The sequence below is a fragment of the Curcuma longa genome, chromosome 21 (genome assembly GCF_044706935.1).
Source record: "Curcuma longa cultivar G26 ecotype Majalengka, Jawa Barat chromosome 21, ITB_CL_G26_1.1, whole genome shotgun sequence".
NCBI classification, from domain to species: Eukaryota; Viridiplantae; Streptophyta; class Magnoliopsida; order Zingiberales; family Zingiberaceae; genus Curcuma; species Curcuma longa.
This window is the reverse complement of record NC_133881.1, coordinates 117,693-131,736: the sequence shown is the minus strand read 5'-3', so window position 1 is coordinate 131,736 and position 14,044 is coordinate 117,693. Positions and strand designations below refer to the sequence as shown.

Genomic DNA, 14,044 nt, shown 5'->3' with positions numbered 1-14,044 from the left:
AAACATGGTTTAGCCAAACATTGAAACTCAATGCACTTGGGGCGACTATTGCACCAACAATTTCTTCGTTCGATTTACTAACAAAACTAAAGCAGCGGAATTAGAAATACATGCAAGGGGACACGCGAGATTTACTTGGTTCCTAACTCCCCAGGGTTAGTACGTCCAAGGCCTAATTCGGGAGGCGCCCGTCCACTAGTGGTCTCCTTTCCGAACGTCGTTCGGAGGAGGAGTAACCCGTCTTACAGTCCAAAGATAATAACAATGAAATAACAGGAAAGTAAAACAGAAACACAAAAGCAAACTCTTGGTAGCCGATCTGGAAGTCCTGAGCGCCGCGCACCCCTTCTGGATCTTCTCCGGTTGCAAGAAGTTGGCCTCGGTTGCATTCAGTAGTGGCTCTTGTCGGAAAGAAGGCGTATCAATGTTGTAATCTGGCTGCTGCTCGCGACCTCCTTTTATAGCCCTCTTGAGTCGACTCAGATGCCCATCTGGGTCGACTCCAGCCTGCGTGGCAGATCAACTTTTATCCTGCTCGCCGATTTCCTCTTTGAGTCGACTCATCTTGACTCTTGGGTCGACTCCAGCCTGTGTGGCGTCAGCGACGATAAGATCTTGACTCTGCGTCAGCCTGAGTCGACTCAAAACCCGATCTGAGTCGACTCCAGTGCCGAGTCGACTCAAAACCGAATCTGAGTCGACTCAACCCAGGTTTGACCAGAGTTGACTTTGAGCTTGACTTTGGGTTGACTTTGCTTGCTTCACCTCTGCTTTTCCCTCTTGCTTCCAGTTCCTGGTTCCTGCAAGACAAGCATACAAGCAAGCAAATACAATAACCTAAAGTCTTACCTAGTGGGTCTAACTTCAGATTTCTACCGAAATCTTGGGTTAGCCTAACCCACTCCATTCTGGAGAATTCATGCCAACCAAGTCCTCCAGACTTGTTGGACTTGTGCTCGGCTCTGTCGTTGCCCCCCAGGACTTGAACGCAACTGATCCTCCTGATCAGTCCATTCTTCAAATGCAACTTGATCCTCCTGACCAAGTCCAGTTCTTCTGCAACTTGGTCCTCCTGACCAAGTCCATACTTCTGCCTGGTGCACGTTGACTCTGCCAAGACTTCCGCCTGATCCTCTAAATCAAGACTTCCCTTTGCCTAGCCTACAACTAGGACTTTCCCTTGCCCAGCTTCACTCACCAGGACTTCCCTTGCCTAATCTTTCAGATTAGAACTTTCCTTGTCTAGTCTAACCGACCAGGCCTTCTCGCTCACTTCCACACATCCAAACATCAAGTCCTGTTTGGATCAACCCTTGGTCAAACTGACCAGACTTAGGTGTATTGTCAAACATCGAAACACTAGGCAATATCTTAGTGCATCTTGCACCAACAAAGACCACTCGATTGATGCCAGCTTTGCTCAATGTCATCAATAAGGTACGCGTAGAATATTTACTATTTTATATTTTTAATCATGTCTTGCACTCTGTTATTTCCTGTATTTGCATGCGTGTGTTTGTAATAATTAGGTGTAATTAATTATTTATTTTCACTGCGCACGTTTGTGAAACATATAAACATGAGTATTGCACCGGGACGATCTCAACATGATTTTCAAAAGAAAAATAATTTTGAAAGTGTTATAAAGTAGATGGTTTTTTTAAAAATTATTTATTACTCTTTTAATCAGAATCTCCCTCTTAACCTGACATATTCTTAGGGCTCTTTATTAACCACAAAGCAACCTCCCTATGTGCCTTCGGGTTTGATCCACATTAAAAGAATAATTTAAAAATAATTTTGAAATTTGATTTTGAAAATAGCTTTTTAAAGTGTTTTCAAGGGGTTTTCAAAGATTTATAAAAGATACGTTTGAAATAGTTTGCTCTTTTGATTTTGGACCTCCCTATTAATCTAACACTTCCTTAGGCCTCTTTATTGATCACAAGGCAAACTCCCTATATATCTCAGAGGTTAATCCGAGTCAAAAGAACAAGTAACTTATGATTTTTCAAATAGTTTTCCCAAATATGATCTTTAATCAAACTTTTAATTTGAACTTCCTCCTAAATCTGACATTTTTTTAGAGCTCCTTATTGACCACAAGATAATCTCTTTATATGTCTTAGTAGGTTATTCCAAGTCAAAAGACCAATTTATAAAATATTTTATAAACATGAGTTTTCAAAAGATATTTTCAAGTAATTTTTCAAGTAAATTTTCAAAGTGCTTTTGAGGATAAGGATCTTTCAAGAAGTACCTTCCCCTCAACTAGACACTCTCTTAGGACATCTTTGTTAACCACAAAAAATTTCTACCTAAGTATCTTAGGGTTGTAGACATAGTGTTTATCTAAAGGTTCTTTGTCTAAATATTGGTCAATCGATTTTCAAATATATAGTGCTTTGAAAATTATAGGATAATTACACACAACAAACTTGAATTTCAATTAATTATCAAATTTTAAAAATAGTTTTTAGAAAATAGTTTAATAGTTTTTGAAAATATTTTCAAATCTTTGTGATTTAATAGTCCTTATCATCTCAGTTATTCTAAGTGCTTCAATATATGACATACAAGGATTGCCTTACGAGTTTTGTGAGATGTTTATCAATTTTATCTTTATTGATTAAGTTTAAGTTTGAATGAGTGTTTAATCTTGTGTTAGATTTAGATTTAACTGTCAGTTATTAAGTCCACATTTCAAAAATTAACTTCCAGATCGTGATGAGGCAATGCCTTTTTGGTTATCGGAACAACGACTACTTCCTTAGACAAAGTCTTTTTAAGAAATCATATCCTAAAACTCTGGTCTAACTAGTCTAGGATGTAGCGAGGTAGCTTCAATTAGTTTCACTTAGCTGAGTAGATCAAGCAAGGTACTTCTTACCCCACTTGACTACCTAGACCAAGCTTTCCTAACTATCATCTTGCCCCACTCCTAGTATTATGTTGTCAAATGTCAACCAATCATGTATCATTAACAAACTGTTCTAGATTAAGCAGAAATTTAAACATGATGACATGACATTTATGTGCATAAAAAATAAAGCATATACAAAATTTGATGACATGACATTTATGTGTAAAAAAATAAAGCATATACATGCACATGGCAGGTATACATAAGTCAACCAAGGCAACTAATTTTTAATTTCTAATAATATATCAAATTCTTGATTTGATACATTTTGTATAGACCTGCAAATGTGTCAATCCACTTTGACACGTTTTGAATTTTATTAGATTTTGTTTCATTTGGTAATATTTTAATTAGTTTTATAATTATAAGTATTATATTATAATTAAGTTTATGGATTTTAGTCATGTTTGTTTGAATTATTAATTTATTTTGTATTTTTTGAATTATTAATTATTTTAAATTTTATTTTTGAATTATTAATTAGTTTTATTTAATTAAGTTATATTTTATAATTAAATGAAACTTCATGATAGTTAATTTATTATTTAACATTAAGTGTTTTTAAATTTATGTTTGACTAGTTAAAATTGATAGATTTATTTTCTTGAATTTTAGTATTTAATTTTAAATTTTTATAATTATTCATCATTTTGTAAATAAATGGTACACGATGGTAAATAATTTAATTGTTTAAATTAAAATTTTTAATGTTCAAATTTGTATTAGTATTTTTAAATTTTAAAAATTTATTATAATAATTTTTTGGATATTTTTAATTTTTAGTGGTTAAATTATTAATTTTAGATTTTATCTTGGTGGATTTTAAATTCATCTTATTATTTGAATTATCTTGATTATTTAATTCTAAATTATTAATTAAATTTAAATTGTTAGATTTATCTTGATTATTATTAATTTTATCTTATTTAGTTGAATTATTATTTATTTTTAGATTAATTAAATTAGTTAAATTTAAATTTATTCTTATCTTGATTGAATATGTTAAAGAATTAATTTAATTTTTTATTTATTTAAATTAAATCTATATTAATTACATTATCAAAATTAATTAAATTTAAATTAGTTAAATTATTATTTAATTTAAAATTTTTAATTAAATTAGTTTAGTTAGATGAATTTTTATTGTTGACAAGTTTTAAATTTGACGTTTTTAAATTGATTAATTTATTTTTATTAATTAAAATTTTAAATTTATTTAAATTTTTTTAAATATATTAATTTTAAATTTTTTTAAATTATTTGAATTAGTCAAATTAATTAAATTTTTAAAATTATTTGAAGTAGTCAAATTAATTGAATTTGTTAAATTAGTTAGTTTGAATTTTCTAAATTTGAATTAGTGAAATTAGTTAAGTTTGAATTTTTTAAATTTGAATTGGTCAAATTAATTAAGTTTAAAATTTGTAAATTTATTTTTTTTAAAAATTAATTATGTTTAAATTTTCTAAATTTAAATTTTTTGAATTATTTTAATTAATATTTTTATTAATTAAATTAATTTTTAATTTTGAATTTTTAGCTTTATCTAAATTATCAACAAAAGTAAACTTAACATGCAAAATTGTAAGGGTATTTTTGTAAATTATAGCACTTGCCGAAATTGCAACATCTAATTCTAATTTTGCCTCTTCTCCGTCTTTCTCTCCGGACACCGATTTTTATAGTGTTTGCATTTCTGAAACTTAAAGCACGTAGTGTGCTTTTTGTATCACCGGACTTCTAGCATCGGTTGCTCCTTTACCACCGATGGTGTCGTCCGAGTCTTACGAGTGGGGCACTAGTTTTTGTAATGCCCTCTCTCTTTGCACTTATAATAAATAATATGTAATTTTAAATGAACTTTGAAATTAATAACTTTCTCCTCCTCCATCTTTGCCTTCGTGCTCCCGTGGAGGTTAGTCCAATCAAGAGCAAGCCTACTTTGATACCAATTATAGGACCAGTGAGAGTTAGAGGGGGTGAATAGTACTCGTCATTCGTTTATTCTATCAAATACTATCAATGGATATTTGAAAACAAAATAGGGGATTCGTGGATGTTTACTTCGTTCTTAATCCCCAAGGTCAGTACGTCTAAGGCCTATGCACGGGAAGGTGTCCATCCACTAATAGTCTTCTTTCTAAAACTTTTTTGGAGGTAGAGAAACTCATCTTATAGTCCAACAATTATAACAGAATGAAATATAGGACAATAAGAATTAAAGAAAACACCCAAACTTTCATGTAAGCTAATTTGGAAGTCCTAACGCAGCACACCCTTCTTAGAGCTTCTCTGGTCGCACGAGCAGGATGTCATTCACGTTTAGCAGCACCGCAAGATAAAGAATTTGGAGAATAAGTTGTGTCCTTGATGGTGCATGTTGATGACCTTATAAAGACTCTTTGTCACATCCCAAGAGATGGCTGTCCGAAAAATTTTGATAACATCTCCCCTGTAACAATTCAACTTTCCCTGAATACGAGGCCCACACGACCATCTACAATCCAACATATATACACAAGGGTCCACACGGTCATAACTACAATCCAACATACATACAAGGGCCCACACGACCATAACTACATATACACACATGCATCCACTACTACAACAAATCTACATACAACAACAAAAATGTCAAATCACCACGATAGTGCTCACAATAAAATCCAACGACAAACTCCACGAGCCACACATAGGAAACAATACAGAACCACACAACCAAATAAAATCCGAACAAAAACCATACGAAGTACCCAACAATCCGAAACATACGAAGGAAGACCAACTTCGCCTTACTGTGCGATGGAGGCAGTCCGGTAGAACTCCAAGCTTCGTTATCCTTATCTACTACCTGAGGAGATAGAAAACCCCAGGGTCTGGGTGGTAAGTATAAAAATACTCATTGGGTACTAGACAGAAGTGCACAACGTAAAGATATAAGCATACATATCAAAGGTATATAGTCTAAGTACGATATTTACTTAACAAGGTCAAACAAATAAGATATGCAACAAACATATATCAACCAAGTGCAACAACCACAATCATATAACAGCAAGTGCATCAACTATAAATGCAGTAAATAACTAACAACAAATGCATGCATGGTTACTGTCTGCACTCGCCACCCCTAGTCACTCACCTAGTGTAGTGAATTGGGGCGCAAAACAGGACAATTGCACACCCTCCAACAACAGACTACTACACGTGAGTGCGGAGCTGGGAAAATGTCACTGTCTGCGCTCAACATCCCCAGACACCCACACTGTGCAATGAACTAGGGCGTGTGACAGGAATCACCCGCTCCAACAACAGACCAACTACACGCAAGGGGGAGGGGCAGTCTTCAGGAGAGCTATCTAGCTAGTCCTGGTAGCACCCACACTGTGCAGTGCTATAATGCTCTCACCCACACTGTGCAGTGAGAGTAATCAACAACAACATGCTATGATGTACAGTTCAACAGATAACTACTACAATATCAAGATATGTGTAACATCAACCATGATAAGTCAACATAGATAAACAACAAACAGATCATATCAAGGTCAACGATAAGTATCAAGTAGTGAATTCAGCAATGACTATAATAAGAATAGCAACAAGACAATTAATAAGCACTATGAAAAAAAACCTGTGTTGACCAAGCACAGGAGTACCCATCTGATGTGATGCACGTCAAAATCAGAACTTCTCCGTATAACAAGATCTATAAATCAAGGTCCTGCAATTTACGTATTTAACATAATTCTAGATTTGACCCATTAACCTAAATGGGTTTGACTAATTTGGGCTTCAACCCACTCAATCCGACCCAAATAAAAAATTCAACCTTTAATTGGTTAATCCTAACCATAAAATTTCTAGTATATTGCACTCTCTCAGGCGCCCAGATCCCTTTCCGAGTGCCCTGAACTGATTCGATCCAATCTGATTCTGTCGGTCTTTATTGGGGCTAATTCTACTTTATCCAGACTCCTGGACCTTACCAGGGCATCTGGACTGTTCCGGGCGCTCAGATCCAATAGGGGCACCTGGAACCAGTCAACTAGATTTGACTTGAGTTGACTTCTGGGCTTAGTTCGGCTGCTTCTGTTTGCTTCTCTTATACTTCTTCAGTCTTGCTTCCAGCTCTTAGTTTCTGCAAGATAAGCATACAAACAAGCAACCTAAGTTTATATGTAGTCTGTTTAACCTACTAGACTTACCTAAGCCTTGCTCTGTAGGTTTAACCTACTAGGCTTACTAGTGTCTAACTTCTAGTTAGAACTAGTCACTAGGTAGACTTCTTACCTACCAAGTATCCGGTCATCCTTAATTTTCTTGGACTTTTTCTTGCCTAACCTCTAGTTAAGACTAATCACTCGGTAGACTTTTCACTTGCCAAATATCTGTTCACTCTTAACCTGCTTGGACTTTCCCTTGCCTAACCTCCAGTTAGAACTTCTTTATCTAGCTTCACTCACTAAGACTTCCTAACTAGACTCCAACCAGGACTTCCTCTGCCTTGCCTCCAACTAGGACTTCCCTGTCTAGCCTCTAACTAGGACTTCCCCTGCCTAGCCTCTAATTAGAACTTTTCCTACTTAGCCTCCATCTAGGACTTCTCCCTACCCGGTCAACTTGACTAGGATTTCCTTGTCCAGTCCAATTGACTAAGATTTCCTTGTCCAGTCCAATTGACTAGGACTTCTCGCTAGTCTTCTAGTCAAACTGACCTGACTAGACTTCATGATCTTATTTGGATCAATCCTTGGTCAAGCAGACCAATCCTAGGTGTATTGTCAAACATCGAAACCTTGGGGATAAACTAGTGCTCCTTGCACCAATAGAATCCTGTGAATCAATGTATATATGTTAAGTTTAGTGGGAGTAAATTCATAATATTTGTTTTATATGTGGATGATCTACTGCTAGTAAGTAATAATAAAGGTCTACTATAAGAAACCAAGTCATTTCTATAAGGTAATTTTGAAAAGAAAAATCTTAGTGAAGCATCCTTTGTCTTACAGATATGTAGTGATCGTTCAAGAAGTATTCTTGGACTTTCACAAAAGGCCTATAGATGCTCATATGATATGACATGAAAATTGTGCACTTGGTGACACATCAGTGTCTAGAGGTGACAAATTCAGTTACAGTAGTGTCTATAACTTGAACTTGAAATCAAGGAGATGCAACAATTCCCTTATGTGTCAGCTATGGGAAGTCTCATGTATGAACAAGTTTGTATGCATCAGACATTGTGTGCATAGTAGGGATGTTAAGCAAATACTTAAGTAACACTGAAAAGTGGTGAAAAGAGTAATCCAGTATGTACAGAAAACACAAGAACACATGCACAAGTATCGAAGGTCTGATCACTTGGAGTTGATTGGATATTCAAACTCTATTTTTTTGGATACTTGGATAGTAGAAGGTCCACTTCAAACCATATTTTTATGCTTACTGGAGGGGCTATATTGTGGAAAAGCGTAAAATAGATATTTATAGCCACTTTCACTATGGGACAAAGTTGGTAGCTTGCTATGAAGCATCCAATTATAGGATTTGATTGTCAAACTTCATCACAACATTGGGGATCGTTGATGGCATCGACATCCCATTAAAAATCAACTGTGATAATAAAGTCATAAAATTTTATTCCAAGAACAATTGCAATTTGTCGAAGTTATAACACATCGACATCAAATTTCTGACAGTCAAAGAAAGAGCTCAGAGTCATCATGTGATGATAGAGCACATTAAATATCCAATTTCATGTTGGCTGATTCACTCACCAAGGATTTGGTATCTAAAGTGTTTCATGTGTATGTTGTGGATATGAGAGTTCTTCTATTGGATGAAGTATTGCTTAGTGGGAGTCTATATTTATCTTTAGTGCTCTATATTTGTTAATAAATATAAATATTCTATTTTGATATATTGTATGTACATAAATTCAAAATATTCATCAGTATTTTGTTTGTCATATGACACTGTAAAATAAATTTATTATGATTTACTATTAATGTTTAGCATATAATACTTGTAAATATCACATGAGATTCCCTTTAGAATCATAAGATTTAGAACATGACTTGCTACTATAGTTTAGCATAAAATATTTGTAAATATCATCAAGACTTTTTTGGGTCATTAGGAGGACTAGTTGAAAATTTACATGTACATATCATATTTTATGTAATTTCTTCTGCAAAAGGTGAATCCGCCACCTTAGCGGTCCCACACGGTCGGCCCCACGATCATCTGTGAGGAGATAAATCGAGAAACTGCAGTTGATCATGACGCAGGAAAGTATTGCCTGGCTTCGCCAGGATATTAATATACATCTACATCTTGATTTTTAATGATATTAATATAGTGATTATTGTAGTATTTGTTAAAGACATTCTAATAACTATGATCTTGTTAGTCCTATACCAATGGATTTAATGGGCTACATTATTTTTTAAAAATATTTTATATCTCACAAATTAAATTTGATATTATTATTGATGTCAATTAAAATTTAATCATATGTTGCACTAACTTTATCAAATTATATTGGTCATGAGACTAAGAGAATCTCATCATGTAACCGTTGGAACAACAAGATTTAGAGAAATATGATGGTCAAGTGGAAGTAAAATGTGACTGGTTTTCAAGAATAGACATCGATGATTATAAAATGATGTCTTGTTTTATTTTACCCATCCAAATATAGAAATTACCCTTTAGATTTAACAACTTTTACAAATATCTTTTATATTTCTTTTCACTATTAATATATCCTTTTAAAAATTAATATGTGCATTTTTATTTTTTGAATTATCAACTAAATTATTCACTTATAATAAAATAGAGGGGCGGGCCGGCCACCCCCAGAGATGTGGCTACTGGGATTATCATTTTTTTTTTATAATAAAATAGAGGGGGAAGTTTAACTAGGGCTGGATCAGTACGGTATACCGAATTTTGCATATGATACCGTATACCGTACCGAAAATTTCGGCATAAAAAAATCTATACCGTTACCATACCGAAAATTCGGTATACCAGAATTTTGATATTTTCAGTATACCGAAATACCGAAATACCGAATTTTCAGTATATTACATCGAAAATACTGAACATTTTGGTATACTGATAATTTCGGTACGGTATTATACCGAAAATGTTGCTATACCGAAATACCGAATAATAATAATTTCGTACCGTTACCGATACCGAAAAATTCGGTACGGTATTATACCGTACCGAAATTTTCGATATATCGAAATTTTTGATATGGACGGTAAATATCGATATGATATATGCGGTATACCGAAAATTCGGTATTTTTTCCCACCCCTAAGTTTAACAACAAAACGAAAATGTTAAAAGCATTATAATGTTAATAAAAATATAAAAGTATTCTACTAAATATTTGGATATATTGAAAAATTATTCTTCCATGCTAGGAAATAGGAGAAGCGCGATTAAGCAGGGAAAGGAACGACCACGGCGAAGAGACGGCGAGGAGCGGACGTGCGCGTTCTCCGCCACCCTGACCATCGACATCAACTCTCCTTCCTCCCTACGCAGCTCAATCGTCTTCAAATCCAACTCCGCCAGACCGCCACCATCCCATTCTTAATTGCACACCACCTGTTGGGATATCGCGCGCCATGGTGGACGACGACGGCGACAGGAGCAGCAGGCACAGCGCCCCCTACGCCACCATGCAGCATTCAGATCCCCTCAGGCACCACCATTCCGCCTCCGCCTCCGTAGACGACGTCGATGACTTCCTCCGCCACTCCAGCTCCTCCAGCATCGATGGCTCCGGCTTCTACTCCGACTACCCCATGGCCATGTCCGGTGAGAGCTCCCCCTTCATCATGTCCCCCTGGCACCAGTCCTCTGCTTCCCCCTTCCCCTGCAATCCCGCCTCCTCCTCCACCTCCTCTTCCTCCACCGCCTGCCTCATCGCATCGCTCGTCCGCGAGGAAGGACACATCTATTCCCTGGCCGCTGTTGGGGACGTCCTCTACACCGGATCCGACAGCAAGAACATCCGTGTGTGGAAGAAGCAGAAGGACTTCGCCGGCTTCAAGTCCAGAAGCGGCCTCGTCAAGGCCATCGTCGTCGCCGCCGACCGCATTTTCACTGGCCACCAGGACGGCAAGATCCGCTTATGGCGCGTCTCCCCCAAGAACCCCACTGTCCACAAGCGCATTGGCAACCTCCCCCGCCTCAAGGACGTCCTCCGCGGCTCCCTAAAGCCCTCCAACTACGTCGAGGTCCGCCGCCACCGCAGCGCGCTCTGGATCCGCCACTCCGACGCCATCTCCTGCCTCAGCCTCAATGAGGACCACGGTTTGCTCTACTCCGGCTCCTGGGATAAGACCTTCAAGGTCTGGCGCATTGCCGACTCACGCTGCCTCGAGTCCGTCATCGCACACAGCGACGCTGTCAACTCTGTCGTGGCCGCTGCCTTCGGTGGGCTTGTCTTCACCGGATCCGCCGACGGCACCGTCAAGGTGTGGCGACGCGAGCTGCTGACCAAGGCAACCAAGCACACGCCGGTGCAAACTCTGCTGAAGCAAGAGTCCGCAGTTACCTCTCTCGCCGTCAGTCCCGCCGCGCCAATCGTCTACTGTGGCTCCTCCGACGGACTCGTCAACTTCTGGGAAGGCGAGATGCAGCTGGCGCACAGAGGGGTGCTCCGCGGCCACAACATGGCCGTGCTCTGCCTCGTGGCGGCGGGGAGCCTCCTGGTCAGCGGTTCCGCCGACAAGAACATCTGCGTGTGGAGGCGATACGGCGCGGTGCACAACTGCCTGTCGGTGCTGAGGGGTCACACGGGGCCAGTGAAGTGCCTCGCAATGGTGGCGGAGGGGGAGGCGGAGGAACTAGGTGGTGGAGATGGCGACGTCGGCGCCGGAAGCTGGATAGTGTACAGCGGCAGTCTGGACAAGTCGGTGAAGGTGTGGCGGGTGTCGGAGCAGGCGCCAGAGGCGCTTCTGAGGGTCCCAGTGACCATGCCGGTGGACATGGAGGAGGCGGCAGACTAAACTGGTGAAAGTACCAGTACCGACCATCGGCGAGCCTTCAGCAAACAAAAAGCTCTCGTCTTACCCATCAATCTCTGCGCCTGAACACTGATTCGTGGCCGAGGATGTCGACATTGCGCGACGGGGGAGGCAATCAACTGTGATATTGTCCCTGAATTCAACCACCACTTTGCTTCGTCTTCTCCGGTGCTCCTTAACTACCTTCAATTCGATCTCTTTACACCTGAGAAGAGCCCCTTGCTCCTGCTCCCTGAGCAACACAAATGCTCTGTAGGACTTTGCTACGACATCTCTGTCGAGAATCTCTCATTCTTTTATACCATCTGATGTGTTTTTTTCAGATTTTGTTCTATGATTCTTTCTACCATATATGAAAAATTTTCATGTACAATTAGATTGCAGAAATCATATAATTTTGTTCTTTGAATGTGCACTACGAAATCAGTGACTGAAATAAATTTGTTTTGTTTGGAAGACTTAATGCAACCCAAGGATGCCCACGTGAGAATACTGTAAACTGAAGATTTAATTGCTTGGTCAAATAAAGGAGAAGCAATATAGGATTAAACAGAATGATAGAGAAAGGGAAGCAAAAACAAGATGATATATTGAAGTTGCACTAATCAATTACATTACATGAAGTTCTTGTTCTGTGTTAAACTTGGTGGTTGGTGTATGCATGAATTGTTGACATTACATAGATGATGAATAGCTACTACAAATTGTATGTTCTACAGCAATTATTATCCCTCCTCTTAGACTAGGCAGAAAATTAATATCGTGAAAAGAATATCTCTCTTTTAAAAATTATTCAAATAGCATCTCATCCATATACTTTAATACTCAAAATACTTCTCTACGATCAACTTTAAGCAACTTTGACTAAATTGTATCGCCTTCTAGTAACTTTTGATCAAAAATTACTTTAAGATAAAATAACTTTAAATCAAAGTTGGGTCAAAACTGCTTCGAATTAAGTGGAGCAACTTTGACCAAAAACAATCAAAAGTGGAGCATAAAGAAGTATTTTAGATATTAAATTATGAGCGAGGTGTTATTTTAATAAATTTTGAAAGAGAGACACATGATATATATGATATGAATAAAAAAGATATATGCTTTTGATATTTTTTGCCCTCAAACTACATGCATGGTGCATGTGAAGTTTAAATCAAAGACGGAAATTGTGCATTGGTGTGAGGCTAATGAAGAGGCCAACAATTTTATTCTTTGGAGGAAATATAAGGCATGCATGCAGCTCAATTTGCTTATGTTGATAGGATGATGAATAAATTTTCAGACTATCTCATTTTGCTTCATCCTTTCATGAAAAATATTAGTGACTAATTTGAATTGCACTGCACTCTCGTTATATCAATGGATAGGAGTTTGAGACGAGACTAATTCTTATTTCTGAGTGAGTAATTTGAATTGTTCAACGTGCATGAATCCATAATGTCACAAACAATTCTAAGCCAGATCTAATCATTGAGTTTACATTATATTAATGAAATTGAAAATGACGAAAGCTGTAAGCCGAACCTGAATTGAGAGTCATCGGCTCATTGGTATGTTCTTGCAGTCATATAATAATCTGGAGATCAAAAGTGATTGGATAATCTTATATAGGAATTAAGGCGAGACAATCATATTCTTCTTCCGGAGGAGATGAAAGATGAATTGATGCCTTAAAGCTATGAGACCACAACCCTTTTTGTATAGCTTTAGATTTGTTTTATTATCATCCCATCAATAAAAATAGAAATAGGTTAACGGATTTGTATGCACAAAATTCATATTCGTTAACTAAGCCCACGATTAAACATCAATTAGATCACTCGGCTTATCCGTAATGGCAATATTGTGCGTTACAACCTTAATATATAAGCCTACCAAATAGAGAAATAAATATCAAAATATTTCACTTGGGCTACATGTGATTTCATATATAACATAGTCAAATTTCAATAGTTGAGCTCAATAATGCCACTGAATGGTAAAAATATCTTTATATAGATTCCTACCAAATGAATACTCCATCCAAAAGAAGAACCCCATATGCTCCACATGCTTATGAAAT

The 14,044-nt window shown here is 37.3% G+C and overlaps 1 protein-coding gene across 1 annotated transcript; it reads left to right on the top strand.

Annotated features, from left to right (window-relative positions):
- The first annotated feature begins 10,629 nt into the window (after positions 1-10,629).
- On the top strand, positions 10,630-11,964 carry LOC141815292 (protein JINGUBANG-like). The gene has a single exon (XM_074703225.1). The coding sequence runs from the start codon at positions 10,630-10,632 to the stop codon at positions 11,962-11,964; it is 1,335 nt and encodes a 444-aa protein (XP_074559326.1).
- The last annotated feature ends 2,080 nt before the right edge of the window (positions 11,965-14,044 follow it).

Bases quoted from the DNA above. Each gene is read 5' to 3' on its own strand.
- LOC141815292 (XM_074703225.1), top strand. From the start codon at position 10,630: ATGCAGCATTCAGATCCCCTCAGGCACCACCATTCCGCCTCCGCCTCC.